We start from the raw sequence: 17482 nt of genomic DNA, 5'->3' as shown, positions 1-17482 counted from the left end.
GCGAAATCCACGGAAGGTTCTGAATAGAAAGTGAAGCTGCCCGAAGCGATTTTGATTCTCTTCATCTTGTCTCCAAAACTCCGCCATGAGCCTATCCTCCATGGATTGCATTCTCGAATCAATTTGCTCATTCCAGCATTGTTCCATGGCATCCAGTTGAGCCAAATCAAATGAAAGTTCTTGAGGCATACTAGAGCCCCATCATTTTGTTGCTCCTGGTCTTGATCAACACCTTCTTGCTCATTAGACATATCCAAATTCACAGTGGTTGTATAGTCCTCTTGTTACATCCATTCAACTCCATATTTATAAATGCTCATCTTGTGAATGAGATTCTCCTGGACCATGTGCTCTCTGGGATTTACAACAATTATCTCCACACTAGATGTGTCGATCCCAATATGGTCAATGACACGTGAGATAAAGATCCCTAATGCTAGCAGTCTTGAAGAAGACGATACAATACCATACATGACTTTCAAAATCTCGTCAAGCCAGCTTATCAGAATTCCTTCCTTAATGGCAAACATTAACTTCAAGTCATTCACAGTTGGTTGCGTGTGATTTTTGTTGTACTGAACCAAAATGTAAGTGATCAAGTAATGTAATAGCCTATTTTCCACAGTTAAAGAACTAACCTTTGTAAGCTCACCTTGGACAAAATAGTGAGGTCCCCTCAAGCATGACTTGTACATCTCTGTAGAGTCATACGCGCTCCATTTTTCATCATGATAATCTCCGAGGGAACCACCATCACATGTCAAGCCTCCAATAGCCATAAACAACACATCATTTAATAGTATCAGCTTCCCTTGCACCATACTTTAATATCCACCATCCTTGTAGTCAAAATTAGCATAGAATTCTCGAACTAGAGCGGGGTAAATGATGCCATTTAATTCCAAAAACTCTACAACCCCTTGTACCTCCAATTCGTGTCGGAATTGAAATCATTGCTCCACCATCCATGTCATGTCGGCATATCGGATCTAGGCTGGTTTTCGGCTTACAAACCTAGCCAACCTTTCTGCTTGAAGAGCGGGAGCATAGAATGAGCCTAAACCCATAGATGGATTCTGCCTAGTACTTGAAGAAGACACTGTAGCATTGAGATTTCTCGTTCGTCTAGGATGAGGAAGAGAATTGTGCATTCTGACGGTATATTTTACTCTCTTAGGTCACTCGTCACTCATTTTGGCAAAGATAAGAGATAGATAATCGATTAATAGGAAATAGAAATTAGGTTTAGAAAGGGGTAGTCTTAGGTTACTCAATTTCAACCGAATTGATGAGTTAGAGGATTAGAGGAGGAAAGTAACAAAGACTGGTTAGCTCTAATATGAGTTTGAGGATAAATTACAGGATCAATTTAGGACAAGAAAACAGATTATACGAGTAAAATTAAATAATTTTATCTATAAACACAAAAGTTACACAATAAACAATAAAAGATTTTCTATCCTAGAGGTCGATGTCCCTTACTATACACAGTACAACAATGACTTGTTATACAAGAGTTCCAATAATTCCTACATAAAATATATGTGCAAGTTGAACTTCCAATTGCACATTTAATTACTGTATAACATGTCAAAATACATTAAAAAAAACCTGTAATAGATAATCACTTTATGAAATACATAGTTTCTCCTAATTGATCTGTCCCTACACACTTGTTCCTACAAATCTTCACATGACAGATTTGTATGTTACACATCTATTTATGAAATAAACCTTTCGGATATGAGGTTCCTATAGGGTTATCTTCCATCAGCAAATAATTATGTAAATAATGAAAAAATAAGGGTAATTTAGAAATTTTAATTTAAAAAAAAAGACGTAGTGTTAAGTCAAACTTGAGGTGTTAAAAATTAAAGTGACATGTAGTTTTGAATTGGGTTCTGCAGTCATAATTACTATGCCAAATATCCCATGGAAAATGCGGTCTTGTATTGTTAAAATTACAGATTAATTGGATGTCAAAATTACTAGAGTGTATTGTTAGCCCAAATTCAATTATTATGGGTAGTATTGACAATTAGGATCGTCATATCTATATCCATGTAATGTCCATCTAAATTAGGATGGGCATGAGCATGCCCGCTTTAAAATATGACATGAAATATTATGCAATATCTGCCCTAAACATGAGAATGCTGAATTTGTTGGCCGCCCTAAACAAAACTAAAATATATATACAAATTTATATACACTTCATGCAAAATAAACAACATATATTCTACATAGGAAATATACAAATATATTTAACATAATAAACAATCATACAAATGGAACAATTCATACAAAACATAAATGCAATATATAACTCCAAATATGCATAGTACATAATTTATGTATAAAATACAAAAGAAATGGTACATAAGCATATATATGATATACAAAATACAAATACATATATATAATAAAAAAAGGATAATATTTTTTTACACTTTATATACAAATGCATATACAACAAATAAAACAAACTTTCTCACAGTTGACAAAATACATATACATTTGTATATTTTATCTACTAATGCTCGCAGACCACCCGTTTTGCCCATTGGAAATGCTCACGGACGAATAAGGCATGTTGGACTGACATTTTATTACGAATGGACACATTTTCCATGCTCTACTCACTCAATACGTGTGAGCGGGCGACTTTATGGGCTTTGCCAAAATTGCCAGTAATAATTGTGGGCGTTTTGTTATTAAATGCTAGATTTCAAGTTAGTTGTGTAGTTGGGGTGTCAATGAAGGAAGAGTTAGTTTAGTGTTGTAAGAATTAAAAGTTTGATTTTTAGGAGTAATACTTATTAGGGGATAGTTGTAGAGATGACAACATGGCAGAGCGGACATCGGTAGTGCATATTGTGCCCATAATCGCACTATTTGTGGGTACCTATGCATTTAGTGGATACCCAATGTATTTTCAATTTTTATATATTTTATAATGATCAGTATATAAAAATAATTATTACCGAAGAATATGATATAAATATAATAATTTTATGATTATAGTCCGTAACTAAAATTTATTATAAAATAAAAAAATATAATGTTGACTCTAATAATAATAATGTATAAAATACTTAATCAAAAAATATATGTGGTACCACAGGGCAGATATTATGCTACCCATTCCCAAACATAAACTACTTTTGCGGGTACCCATTAGGTATTTTGACGGGTACCCATGAGTCGAGTAACTTTGTCATCTCTAACACGCCATGTAAGAGATTAGTTAGAATGATTTATATCAACAAAAAAAGTTGGGGTGCTAATGGATTAGGACATATGGGTGTCTTCAATTACGTATCCAAATCACATATAAAATTTATCATATTTTTTACAAATATATTAATTAATATGTGTGAAGAATTGTTCAGTCTTAACAAAATCTAAATTATATATAAAATATCTATAATAGTAATATTGTACCGTAATAATAATTGAGATAAATGAGAGTATGAGACAACAAAATACTACGCCCATGTAGGGTTGACAAAAAGCTCGACCCGTGGGTACCTGTAGAAATACCCACAATAATAGCTTATGGGTGGGAGCAAATTTTTTGTTACCCGCCCAACGGGTACCTACAAATTTATATATTTAGTTTTAATTAAAGTTTTATATATACTTATTATATTTTGAGATTATATAGCATATACTTTATTATTATTTCATTATAAATTTCACTTATTTGACTATGATCATAAATTTATCATATTATTCATATAATAAGCGAATTTTTTGTTACCCGCCCAACGGGTACCTACAAATTTATATATTTAGTTTTAATTAAAGTTTTATATATACTTATTATATTTTGAGATTATATAGCATATACTTTATTATTATTTCATTATAAATTTCACTTATTTGACTATGATCATAAATTTATCATATTATTCATGTAATAATTATTTTTACCTATTGATTATTATAAAGTATATACATATATAATTATAATTAAAAACTTGTTGGGTACTCACTACCCATACGGGTAACCACGAATTTTGCGGGTTTGGGAACGGGAAACACTACCGGCGTCCGCTCATGCCCATTGTCATCCCTAAGCCCATGTGATATAAATGTGTATCGAGACTTTATGAGAGCAAATGTCTCCCACTTAAACTTACTTGATTTTATTTTTTTTGGGTACTATCCACCTTTTTGGGCAAGGGACTAATGTCTTTCGGGGTTCGTGACCACCTCTCTCAACAAGTTCGCTCCCAAGAATCGAACCTTTAACCTTAGAGATCTAGCGAAGCTTTACAACACTAGACCAATGCCTTGTTAGTTACTTGATTTTAATATTATTACAAGTGGTTTTTGTTTTTTAATATATTCATTGTATTTTTTTAATATTATAATTGATATCTCAATTAACATAACAATACTATATGCCTAGAAGATGTTAGTATAATTTTTAAGAAAAATGGCACAACAAATGTTTTTTATTGAGATTTAAATTTAAACCATTAATATTATGGAATGTTTTAGGTCAAACATTTTTATCCTCGCACAAATCCGGTTGGGAGAGACAAATAGCTTAAAATTATTACTATTTAAATCGAAAAATTAATATTATTTGAGTCAACCTATCATAACATGTAGTCCATAACACCCTTAATTTAAAAGTAATATTCATACTCTAATTTGATATACATAAATTATGAGGTACTAAAGAGTTCATCCTAATATAACATAATGTATGCATATGGGTAAGTCATATTTGAGAATCTCCATCTTCTCTATAGGGTTTGGTACGGGTAGAGATTGTGATATATGACGTTTAAAAATATTTAATGGTATAGGTTTTAAATAATTTTTAATTAAAGTGTTTTTCTAAAATTATCAAATTATTTCAGGCCCCACATTCCAGTACTTGACTGTTTAATACTAAAGAAGATATCAACCTTGAGAATACCAAATGTGGTAGCTTCATTGGTAGCCCAAATCCATTAGAGTTAAAATATTGACAGGTCAAAGATTATCATTGTTTGGGAGTTGGATAAAAAGAATGAGTAAGGTTGCTGAGAAAAACAAAGAATGGCGGAATCCGTAAAACCAAACAATCTTCAAAACACTTTAAAGCATTTCTACCAGAGCTTCAGAAGCAGAGTCTCAATTTTAATCATCATCTTCTTCTTCTTTTGTGTCTCAATTATTATTATTATCATTCTCTTTTCTTCATTCATATTAATATCAATGTAACCAAAAAACTACTTTTTTGAAAATGCCCTAAATAAATTGGTCATTATTTAGTTAGTTACATTCCTCTGACCCTACTAAGTAGAACCTTAGACCATCCTTTAATTTAACAAAGGATAGGTCAGTGCACCAGACTCGGTCTGAGGAGGAGGGTAGATGCATGTCATTTACTTGCGATTAGGGGTGAGTATCTGTTGGGCAAGGGACAGTTTGAGTCATTTTTTTGAAGTGGAACTCGACCCTAAACCTGAAGCTTTCCCAATCCCGACTGAGTCAGCTTTTGAAATTTGACATATGAGATGATATATGTATGTATATTGTTGATCATATATGAATGATGAAAAATTAGATAAACAATAATATTTTCGATTAAAGAGATGTCATTACTGTGTGCACAATTGAATAGAAATTGAACAAAAGCATATACAAACATGATGAATAAGTGATCATGAGCTAGGTTGGGTCATGTTTGTACCATAAATATTAACTGGGTCTAATTTTTTGAACCATACCCTATACCCAATGAGACCCAACCATATTCGAGCCTCAGTTATGATTGGGTTAAACTGGGTGAGCAGGTAAGGTCAGGTTCTCCTCACCTCTACTCGTGATAGGTTGTTTCCAGTATTTCAGCAGGTGATTATAATGCGTTGGTGTTGGTATAATCACACTTTAAGTTATTAAATAAAGAATATAACACAAGTATTGCAATATATTTTGCCACACATTTTTTTATTTTTGTTTTAGGTTGTTTCATTTGCATGTCTCCTTTCTTGTTGCTTGCATTTATTTAAGGATTTGCTTGGTTGAACTGAAAGTAGGAAGGTAGAAAATGTGTAACTAAAGTTATTTTATATATATATATGCTTGATACAAACAAAAATGTGGGACGATTGAAAGTGAAATGCAACTTATTTTTAATTCCCTCTCCCTCTTGTGCCTCCCAATAATCATGTCCTCATATCAAAATTAATATGTTGATCTAACTGTGTGACGTTATGGTGTCATTCGATCTATGTAACCGGCTCATTCGATCTATGTAACCGGCCCACCAAGTGGAATAAAAGACTTAGTTTTTGTACTTGTTGTAACTGTGTGACATTTCACAAAAATAACATGGTAGTCATGACCCAAACTTGAAGAAGAGGTAACCTAGTAACAACTTCTGTTTACTACTTTAGGAATAAATTGAAATTATTTGGTCCAACTTGTTTAATAATTAAAACCTTGCTACTTGCATAGTGTGTTACTGAGTTAAATTTGTGACTTGTTCTTGGATTCAATGTTAAATTCAGATACAATTACTATAGTGAGCTGGTTTTCTATTCTATTTCATTTCATTAATAAACTTCTAGTTCTTTATCTTTTCAAATTTTCAGTTGGCTCAGTTTTCTAGTAAAGTAGTAATCAGAATGCACTTGAGTCAGAGGGGAAGCTAGGGACAGTAGCTTGAGACATAAATAGGGTATCAAAATTAAGGGTCTGTTTGTAAGTTGAGTTTTGGAGAGGAAAGAACTCACAAATAGACTCTAAGTGTTCTAAGGATGAAACCTTTTATCTAGAATTTATCAGATTAAGGTAGGAAAATTCTTGGAATGGTATCCAGGAATGAAAAATATCAGTTCTGTTGTATATGGAAGAAATATATTATAATTGAATGGTGAGTAACAAGTAATCATTCTTCAAAGATATTTCTGATCTATATGGCATTTTTGTAGGAAGTGACCTAAATCTACAATAATTACCATCAGAAGCACATAAAATCTCCAAAACAATTCATACAAATAATTAACTCTGAACTGGTTTACCGGTCAATGTAAAACTATCCGTAGGATTTCCTTACCACCCAACATTCTATTTCCTTTGCTTTGGAGCAATTCACTTATATATTGTGCCGATATGGGATTGAGGTTCTGCTGTATGATATTACCATAGACTTGATGCACAACTAACTGCGTGAAATTTGGCTGAGTGTTGCCAGACATAGTGTTCTTGTTGGAATTTTATTTTGGGAGAACTTCAATTTCTTTTTGATAAAGGGAATTGCAATGGATTGAGGTTCTGCTATGAACTTACTTGATAATAGAGTTTAGTTAAAGTTTCTTTTGTATTTTGGTTAGAGTTTTATTAAAGCTTTGTGCATGTGTAAGTTACTAAAGGATTCTCTTACAACACTCTTACTAGCATATGTTTACTGTAGGAGCGTTTATCAAGACTTGAAGATGCCTTAATTAATAAAAAAAGGTATGCACTTAATCAACCAAACCAATAGTATTTGCAGATTCAAGTCTGTTCCCGAGGTTGTGGGCCTAAATTACGTATATATTAAACTTGCACAGATACCGGAAATGAGGAACACTTGAAAGTGGTTAATGATCTTCAGTCAAAGCTAAAAGACGCGACTGTAGATTTAATTTCAGAAAAGAGAAGATTTAATTTCAATCACTCAAGGACGTTGATCTGAAGTTAGAGCAAGTGGGTGTTACTGATTCTTCTTTCAATTCTTCTAGTATTATATAACTATAGTATATATGTGTGTGTATAGATTTATCATTAAAACCTTCAATAATAAGTATCCATTGTTAGAGCCTTTAATGTTAGAATTATGACACTAAAAGTTTCCCTACAATGTCGCTTGAGGTGAAAACGAGGTGTGTAGGTGGTGACACTGGCATTGCAGTATTCACCCAAGACTAATCAAAGGGCTAGTTTAGTATTGTTCAAGCTAACCCACATGGCAGTGGTATTGTAGAGCATGTTCAGGTGTTAGGACTTAGGATCCAACTGTAAGGTATGAGAAGAGTCATACACCGGAAGTACGAGATTCTGATATGAGTTTTATATAATCTTGGGCTCTCCAACCACATCGGCTAGATTTTGTGGTGTGGTCATACCAAGATTCATATCAGTAGCTCTTCCCTGTTTTGTGTACTCCATTTGAGGATAGTCGGATGGTTGTTCGGGATGATTTATGAAAAGTGATTGAAATTATTATGTGCCCTATTATGAACAATGGAATTTAAGAAAGAGTGTAAAATCTATGCACTATCAATATAAATATTTATATATAGTACTGTATCATCCACCGTTCATTTGGATTACTTTCTTACATTTTTTTTTTCATCTTTAAGAAATGCTATTTCATGGAAGGTAATGTCTAAATTCGGTATTTTGTCGTTTCTTGGCCTCAGGTTACTACAAGGGAGCAGGTGTAGGCCTTGAAATTGCAGGATTCGTGAGTTTATAGGCTAAGATAAACTGTTGCATGATTGTTATTATTTTAGTTTATTTTCTATTTTATTGGAAAACCAACCAATTCCATGAAGTGCATAATAGATATAGGATGTTCTTGGCAATGCTAATATGTTTGGCTTGCTGGTTTTACAACTCTAGAATTCAGATGTTTGTTTGCTTCATACATTAGCACAAAAATTTCTTCTAATTCTATACCCAAATGGTGTCAATTAAGAGTTGTTATTCTACATAACCATAAAGAATAAGTCAAGATCAAAACATTGGTTATTAGAAAAGATATCCAATTTCCATGTAGCATTGTCAACTCATTTTGGTTTGGCAAACTAATTTTTCTTGAGTAGCATTAACCTGTGTTCTCTTTTATTTATTTCAATTTTTTTATTGGAATGTATCTTTTTTGGGTTCATGTTATTCATAGATTAAGTGTTTTATACACAGTGTAGCTATGTCTCCTTTAAGGGTCTATTTGTGAGTTTGTTTTTGAAATGGAAGAACGAGAAAGGAAAAATTTGTTAGCCATGAAATATACTAGTGAGGTGGAGCCTTCTATTTCTTTATCCCCTTATAAAACCTAACTCACAAACAGATTTCACAGTTGTTTTCTATAGTTAACGAATAAGTAGAACCACCATTATCAAAGCCTTTTTATACTGCACAGAATTTTTTAGTAACTCAAAAAACTGATTTATTTTCGGTGTTTGGATTTATGACTTTTTAAAAGGGGATATTTACCATGCTTATCCCAAATTAATGATCACCTGATTGCTCATTGATATCAGAGAAGTTAATACAATTCAAAGTTGTTGGTGTTTATATATACTGATCAATCTCAAAATAAAATTTTGGATTCCATCAAATTAAGTTTGCTTCCAATGAATCTGGAAGTTATTTGTTATACATTTGATAATGGGAATGGTTAGTTATGATTTCTCTTTTGTATACTACAATTTAACCCTTCAATCCCACAATGAATATTGTCATTGTCTCCATCATATGGTGGGGTCACATATTGTCTCTCACCCACCAACAACCATCCTGTGTCTGTTGGCTCTTTCCTCATATCCTTACATTTTGTCCGGACCACAAATAGAACATATAGGTGATTTAAATTGTGATTTTTTTTGGTACTATCAAAGAATTGTGCTTATGTTATGTTTACTATGATCATAATGTTACTGTGAAGACTCCTGAAATAACAATATCTCTATATTACTTTCTACTTTAATTCTTAATTGAGAAAAAGATGTATGCACTAACAGTGTATCATCCATCATTGATACTTAATTTAATTATTGTTGATTTTTCAAAAAAAGTAATTCAAATGAAGGATGGATGATAGTGTGTATGTGTATAAATCTTTACATTTTCCGTGTACAAATTTTACACTCATTTGTAAAACTTAAGATACCGAAAAATCTACTTCTTTGTGAACTAAACATTTTTTGCATTCACTTCATTATTATGAAATTATGTGCCATGTACTATTCAGTGCCATCATTTGGTAAGACTAACCCAACGACCATATTATCTAGTGATATGAGCAATGAAAGAATCAATTTCCACACTAGAAACACCACCACCATTCATGGATTTATGAACTGCATCTTTCAGGTTCGTTACCCTCTGTCTCATCTCTTCACCTTCCTTTGTTTCCATCAACTTTCTCACAACTTTCTCAATATCTGATGCAGTCACCAACTCATTCCTTTGAGCCCAGTCCTTCACACCAAAACCAATCTTCAACACTTGTGTTATAAAAACACTATTCCATGGCTGGTCAGAATGTATAGGCCATGCTGCTATTGGCACACCCATGGTTATGCTCTCTATGCATGAGTTCCAACCACAATGACTCATAAACCCTCCAGTTGAAGGGTGACTTAGAATTTCCAATTGGGGTGCCCAATCTCTTATAACTAAACCCATACCTTCAACTCTCTCTTCAAATCCTTTTGGAAGCTCATGTCTTATAACATTATCTTCATTAAAGATGTCTCCTTTATCAGCATCTCTTATCACCCAGATGAACTTTTGCTTGCTTTGTTTTCGATTTCTTCCCCAGTCAAGGAGGTCGTCGACCCGAAAGACACATAAATAACAGAATTTGGCTCTTGTTTATCAAGCCAATTCATGCTAAAGTGCCTTCCTTTTAACCTTTCCTCCTCAATGGTTAAAGGGTTGAAAGGCCCTAGTGCCCAATTCTTCTTGCCAACACTAATATCTTCCATTAATTCCATATAAGGACCTTCAATTATCCTTGTTGTGTTGAAGATATTCCCATCATTGAACCTATGGAATTCATTTTGTGCATTGATGAAATCCATGAATTGGGTTGTGAAGCATCCTTCAAGAGATGGTAGTTCTGGTATAAGTACTGATTTTTCTAATGCAGGCTTTCCCATCTTATAATAATGAAACATAGAAGTAGTAAAAGCACATGTACTTTCAAAAACATAACTCTTAACATTTGTTATATTTTGAACATCTTGCACAACATATCCCATTAGGGAATCATAGATGACTACAACCTTTCTTGCTACACAAGAAAGGGATTGCACAAGTGTCGCTACGGGCTCGCGAAGATGCGATGAAGCATCGAAGGAAGGAGTAAGATGAGATGGGAATTTGGTTTCATCATTGGGATTGGGAGGAGGGGAAGCAAAATGAGGAACTTTGAAGCTATGAAAATGGATGTTTGAAATGGAATTTGGGTCCCAACCATGCACACGAATTTGAGCTTGAAGATTATGAGTAGGTGTGCTAACATAATGAACTGGTATATTATGTGACAAGATTAAGTGTGACAAGTGCATAAGTTGGTTCAAATGGCCTTGTGCTAGGAAAGGTATTAATACCACTAAGGTTTGATGAAAGTTGCTTTGGTCATTGGAAGCCATTGATGAACTTTGGTTCGTAGAAGCCATTAATGAAGTTATTGTGCTTAGGATATGAAGGTTTTAGTGCTTGGGATCTGTTATGGATTATCACTTATATAATAAGATTTTGGATTTGAATCTGTAATAATGTTGATTTTGTTCCAAAAAGTGGATTATTTTTGTGGGGAACATAAGTTTATTATATCAAAAAATATAAAAAATGTAACTAACCATGATTAAAAAATGTAGAAAGTTCAATATTTTTAAGAGTTTAATATCTATGTTTTTTTAATAGAAGAGTATTTTAATATTGTTAATTCATTATATTAATAAGGTTGGTTTAGTATTATAAGGTGTAGTTAGATTTTTAAAGAGACTAAAAAGTTTAAGAGGTTAATTCCTAATAATGACACTTATTGAGAGGACAATTAAACGCTCCAAAAAAATTGGTTTATTAAAGGAAAGGTATGATGTTATTCTTGATAGTATCAATCATCTCACATCTCTTATGGATTACTACTACTACTCTCTCCTTCTTTTAATTGATATAATATTTTGAATTTAAATTCTTAAGACCGTTGATTCTAATGCAAAACATGTTTATTATATAAAAGATACAAAAAAGTAAATAATAATTGGCCAGCTGTTACATCATCATTACAAAAAGTAAAGGTGTTCAACAAGCTCACATACTATGATATATCATTATTATTTTATCATTTTATTGGCCATCTGTATATTTTAGATATAGAAAAAAAATTATACTAATAATTTTTATATTGTCATTATATCATTTATCATTCATTTTCAATCACCAATAATTCTCTAATAAAAGTAATATAAATGAATAATAAATGATACACTAACTTTGTATAAATATTTTCACTATCATAAATATTACACTCTTATGTTAATAGTTTGATTGCTTACTGAACTTATAAACAAACTAGTTTATAAGAGTTTGGACTATTTTGGACTCTGAAAATTTCAATCAAATTATATTAAATTAGAATAACTTTTGAACGAAATAATTCAATTAAAAATTAAAAAACACAAAACAATATTTAATATTTTGATCATTCGAATCTAAAAAATACATTACTCTAATATAATTATATATAATTTTGTATTATATATAATGATTATTTATATATGACATTATCTAATATAATTAGAGAATTTTATTCAACCTAATATAAGATATATGCTAATTTGATATTTTAACTCAGAATTCATAACATTGGTTTATATCAGCTTAAAAATAAAAGTTTTATTATCAAGATACAATTAATAATAATTCAATAATGTAAAATTTTATTACTTTTAAAATTAACTATAAGCCATCCACATCACTTAAAGATTCAACAAACTCATCAAACTCTAACATATCAGTACTAAATTATAATTTAATTATGATTCAATTTCAAAATCTTCATATTTGCCCCTACAAGAATTAAGATATATCATACTTCTAAGACTTTGATAGATCAACATTACACTCATATTTCTCCTTTCAAATTTTATATATTCATTGATATAATATACATTCAATTTTATATTTTCAAATTTTATTAAAAAAGTTCTCTTTTTGCCTTAAAAAATACTCTATCTCGTATTATATCTACAGACTATTATTTCTTCTTAGTAAAAATCTTAAAAATGTAAACAAAGGAATTTACCATTAGTATTTTAGGCCTATACATTTTACACCCAGAGTTGCTATTGCTTCAGTCTATTACAAATAAATAAAAGAGAAAAATCTATGTACTAACAATGTGAGTTCTATACACTTTAAATTAAGAGACTAGTGTTAAAACTCACAACACATAAATGTCACACCACTATTTTACTCTGAAAGAGTTAAGACTCAATTGTATTTTTAAAATATTTATCATCTAGTATTCATAAATATTATTTAAAAAATTATTAGATTAATATTTTAAATTTGATTGTTTTCATTTCTAAGTATTACTTTTGATTTTATTATTTATTATAAAGCTAAGTTTATATTTTTATATATCTTATTTTATTATCGTGTCATTTATAGATTCCATTATTATTCATAAAATTAAGATTGAGATTATAACATTGTAACTTCATAAAGGTAAAAAGAATATAATGTTGGAATTCATTGTATCTCGAACCATGGTTGGTTCTACATTAAGTATATTTGATCCTTTATATTTTACATCTTATTTTTTTGATATGTCTATGTTTTTTTATCTTTGATCATAATTTCAGATATTAAATAAGACTTCATGCACTATTGAGATGAAATTGTGATTATTCAACTTTGTGCACACAATGGTCTTCTTCTACAGCAAGTTTATTCGAGAACAAAAATCTATCTTTCTAAGAATATTAATTAATTTTCTCTTATCAAGAAAATGAGTGTTTAATAATTCAAACATTAACCATGCATAATAAATATATGTTTAATAATTCAAAGATTAACCATTCTTAATAAATATACATTTATAAGTTAAAATTATTAGAAGTGTATGATATTGTATACATTATTTAAATGATACAATTAATATTATTAGAGACGTCATTAGACATAGTTTCACTTGAAACAGTTTATTTCAAACGTATGTGTACATATCACTTGTTATAATTGTCGATAGATATGATAACTCATTTATATGAGCTTAGTCATTGGATGCGTCTGGACTTAACGTCTAAAAACATATTTTTCTTTGGATAAAGTATTGGATGCATTTTGAAATTGTTTCTCTTACAACTTCCTTTTAGATATATAGTGATTGAACATGAGTTACATTAACATATTATGTATCCAAAATTTTGTTATTTGTTATCTATCAAAACATTGGGGAAATTAAAGATATTAACAAGTTAGTTCCACAAAAATATTTTTCACTTGGAAACTAAAACCACTTTAGTTCCAAGACCAGCAATAGAGAAAATTATGATTAGGGACAAACGGTTACTTGTATGGTTAATGTTTTGTAGGAAAAATCAACAACAAAAAGTTATTGTTTCTCATTGGTTGCTAAGTGAGTAGTAGATAGGTGTGGTGTGTTAGATTAATTTGAACGGAAGTATCTAATGTGATGGTGGTTGACAATTAATAGATTAAATTAGTAGAGATGTGTTAGTTAACTCCATCCTCGCTCACTTACTGGGTAGTTTCCATCAAAGTGAATGACTTATTTTTCTCCAATAACTCATCCTAAATCCTTCAATAAATAGAACACATATGCATTTGAAAAGTCATGTCATTGTTTGCTCTCTTATGAGTAGAAATACAAAGTGAGAATTAGAGAAACATAAGTGGTTGAGTAAAAAATGTGTAGTACTATATAGATAAGGTATAAAATTGTTTTTAATCATCAAACAATTCATAAAGGGAAGGCGGAGATGTGAGAACAAAGACAAGTAGAGAAGTGAAACAAAAATGGAACCATATATTTTTTTAATCTCTTCTTTTATCACATGTAAATGTTATAATATCAAGACCCTAATTAAAAGGTTCTTACGAACCATTAAAGACTCATAAAAAATATTATTATGTAAGGTAAGTTTAGGAACTCAATTGGAGATAAAAAACCTAAACCGAACAGGATAAGCCTAATGAAAAGAAGAACAAAAAAGACGTTGGTATGGTGGTATAAGATCTCGTTAGATTCCTAGAAAGACCAAAATGTCAAAAGTTCGATTCTATGAACAATATTTATTGGGAGAGACAATCACACACTCGAAAAGATATTAGTTCCTTATCCATTGGATGAGGAATACATTACCCAAAAAATGAATAGAAGAAGTGTGTGGTTTCTAATTTTGTTGGAGATTAGAAAGGGGGGCCTATTGTGGCTAAATCATTTGTGCCTTTAGAACACTAGTACAATCAATTTTTTTTGGTTACTACGAGGGTATTTTTTATCATTTTTGGGTACTACGAGGGTATTTTTTATCATTTTTTGGTAAGGAATCAATCTATTTTAAGGTGTGTGGTTATCCTTTCTAACAAGTGTTGCTCTATGAATTGAATTATTAACCTTTGATCATCCTAAAGATTTAGTAGAAACTTACACTATTAGACTAATATCTTGTTGGTGTATAGTCCATTTTAAGATAAGGTAGGAGTCGGAGGGAAATAAAATATTTGGGAAAAAAATTTAACAGATTTTATTTCAGTTTCTACATCAAAAATTCAAGGGACATAAGTTTATTTGATACGAAAAGGGCACCTTATAAGTTTTAAACGGAAAACTTCTAAATTTATCTACATAGTGAAAAAACAAATATCTACTCCACCTAATTTTATCCTAATATAAACACATTGACGATGTTAGAGTATTTTTTCGAACTCTTAATGATTCAAAACCACATTGATTAGACAAATATGCGGTCTAGAAAATAAATTTAAAAGCTGCTCTTAATATTCAATATTATCTAATTTTTTTAAGACGTCTCTATAATCTTATTCAGGTACACCATTTCAAAATGTACATTTTCGACAAATAAATAATGGAACTAGTAATTGAAAAGTAAAAACATACATATTGGTATATATTATTTATTAAATAACATTCTAAAACTAATAATAACTTTAGAAAATTATTCTGTCACTTTAGAAAAATTACACCAACTACGGTGACACATGCCTTATCGGGGTCTCCATAACTCTCAGAAATAAATTGTACCATAAAAAATTTAAAATTTCATAAGACATCCCTCTCAGAAATTAATTGTCCATAAAAAATTAATAGATTCATAAGAAATTCTTGGACATTCCTAAGAATATTTTATGTTGTAGACAGAGTCTGTCATTTAACATTGATTCACTATTAAAATTAATCTATTAATATGTTTTCAATTGGAATTGACAATAGAGGAAAAATAGCCGTTTTATTGATTAAGGATATTATATTTGGATTGGAGGAGAGCTACTTGAAATTACTTTTAATATAAAGGTGTTATTAACTAAGAGTATCGTGGTATGGGTCGGATGGAAACAAGTTAGATCGGACTTTATATTAAATAAGTTTGACTTATAAAATACATAATATCATTAGTCTAACCCATTTAAAATTATGATATGATAAAATCTTGTTTAAAATATATTTTATTATAAAGTATTTAAATAAATGGATCAGTTTGTCTATCTACCACAAATTTTATATTTTATATTCAGTTTTCTACATAAAATAAATTTTGTTATATAAAATAATATAAATATATAATGGAGTTAAGTAGGGTAACATTTTATGCATAATATGTTTTTTAGATTGCCTAATGTTTGGGCTATTATAGGTCAAGTAATATTTCCTTACAAAAATCTAATTTATTTCCACTTTTATCTATGAATAGAAAATTATTCCCTATGTGGTGATTGTTTTTCTAAACAAATATCCCTAATAAGAAACTATTCTTAACTTTTGATTTTATCTAGAGATTCAATAAACTCTAATACCGCATGATCAACTCATTGTTAGTCATACAAAGTATCTGATGTTAATAAAGTTTAGAACAAATAACATGCCAACTTTTTGGCATAATATATTTTTTAGATTGCCTAATGCTTTGGGTTATGCAGTTCCCTTACAACAACCTAATTTATTTCCACTCTTATCTATGAATAAGAAATTATTCTCTTTGTGTGTGATTGTTATTCTCAACAAGTATCACTAATAAGAAACATTTATTAACCTTTGTCCTTATCTAGAGATTCAATAGAGCCTTATACTGCTCGATCAACTCGTTGTCGGTCATATAAAGTATCATATGATAATAAAGTTTAGAAGAAATAATGTGCAATCTTTTAAGCATATACGTTGTTTAGATTATCTAATGATTGGACTATAATAGACCAAGTAATAGTTCCCTTACAATAACCTAATTTATTTCCACTCTTATCTATGAATAAGAAATTATTTTCTTTATGTGTGATTGTGTTTTCAACAAGTATCACTAATAAGAAATACATGTTAACCTCTGACTTTATCTAGGGATTAAATGAAACCTTATACTGCTACATCAACTCGTTGTTGGTCATTCAAAGTATGTAATGGTAATAATGTTTAGAACAAATAATATGCCAACCTTTTGGGCATAGTATGTTGTCTAGAATGCCTAATGTTTGGGCTATTATAGGCCAAGTAATAGTT

General features: G+C 30.5%; 1 protein-coding gene, 1 long non-coding RNA gene and 1 pseudogene across 2 annotated transcripts; 2 read left to right on the top strand and 1 right to left on the bottom strand.

Annotated features, from left to right (window-relative positions):
- Positions 5030-7654, top strand: LOC109353906 (the record flags this gene model as incomplete). Its single annotated transcript, XM_019596265.1, has 5 exons — positions 5030-5130; positions 5799-5803; positions 6783-6798; positions 7421-7461; positions 7558-7654. Coding segments are annotated over exons 1-5 (231 nt in total), but the record flags the coding sequence as incomplete, so codon positions are not given.
- On the top strand, positions 7657-8775 carry LOC109354820. Its single transcript, XR_002108608.1, has 2 exons — positions 7657-7695; positions 8412-8775. It is a non-coding gene; the product is annotated as an uncharacterized LOC109354820 (long non-coding RNA).
- Positions 9901-11468, bottom strand: LOC109353759 (annotated as a pseudogene).

The sequence above is a fragment of the Lupinus angustifolius genome, chromosome LG08, assembly GCF_001865875.1.
Source record: "Lupinus angustifolius cultivar Tanjil chromosome LG08, LupAngTanjil_v1.0, whole genome shotgun sequence".
NCBI classification, from domain to species: Eukaryota; Viridiplantae; Streptophyta; class Magnoliopsida; order Fabales; family Fabaceae; genus Lupinus; species Lupinus angustifolius.
Note: the sequence above shows the minus strand (reverse complement) of the source record. Positions and strands in the feature narration are given on the sequence as shown.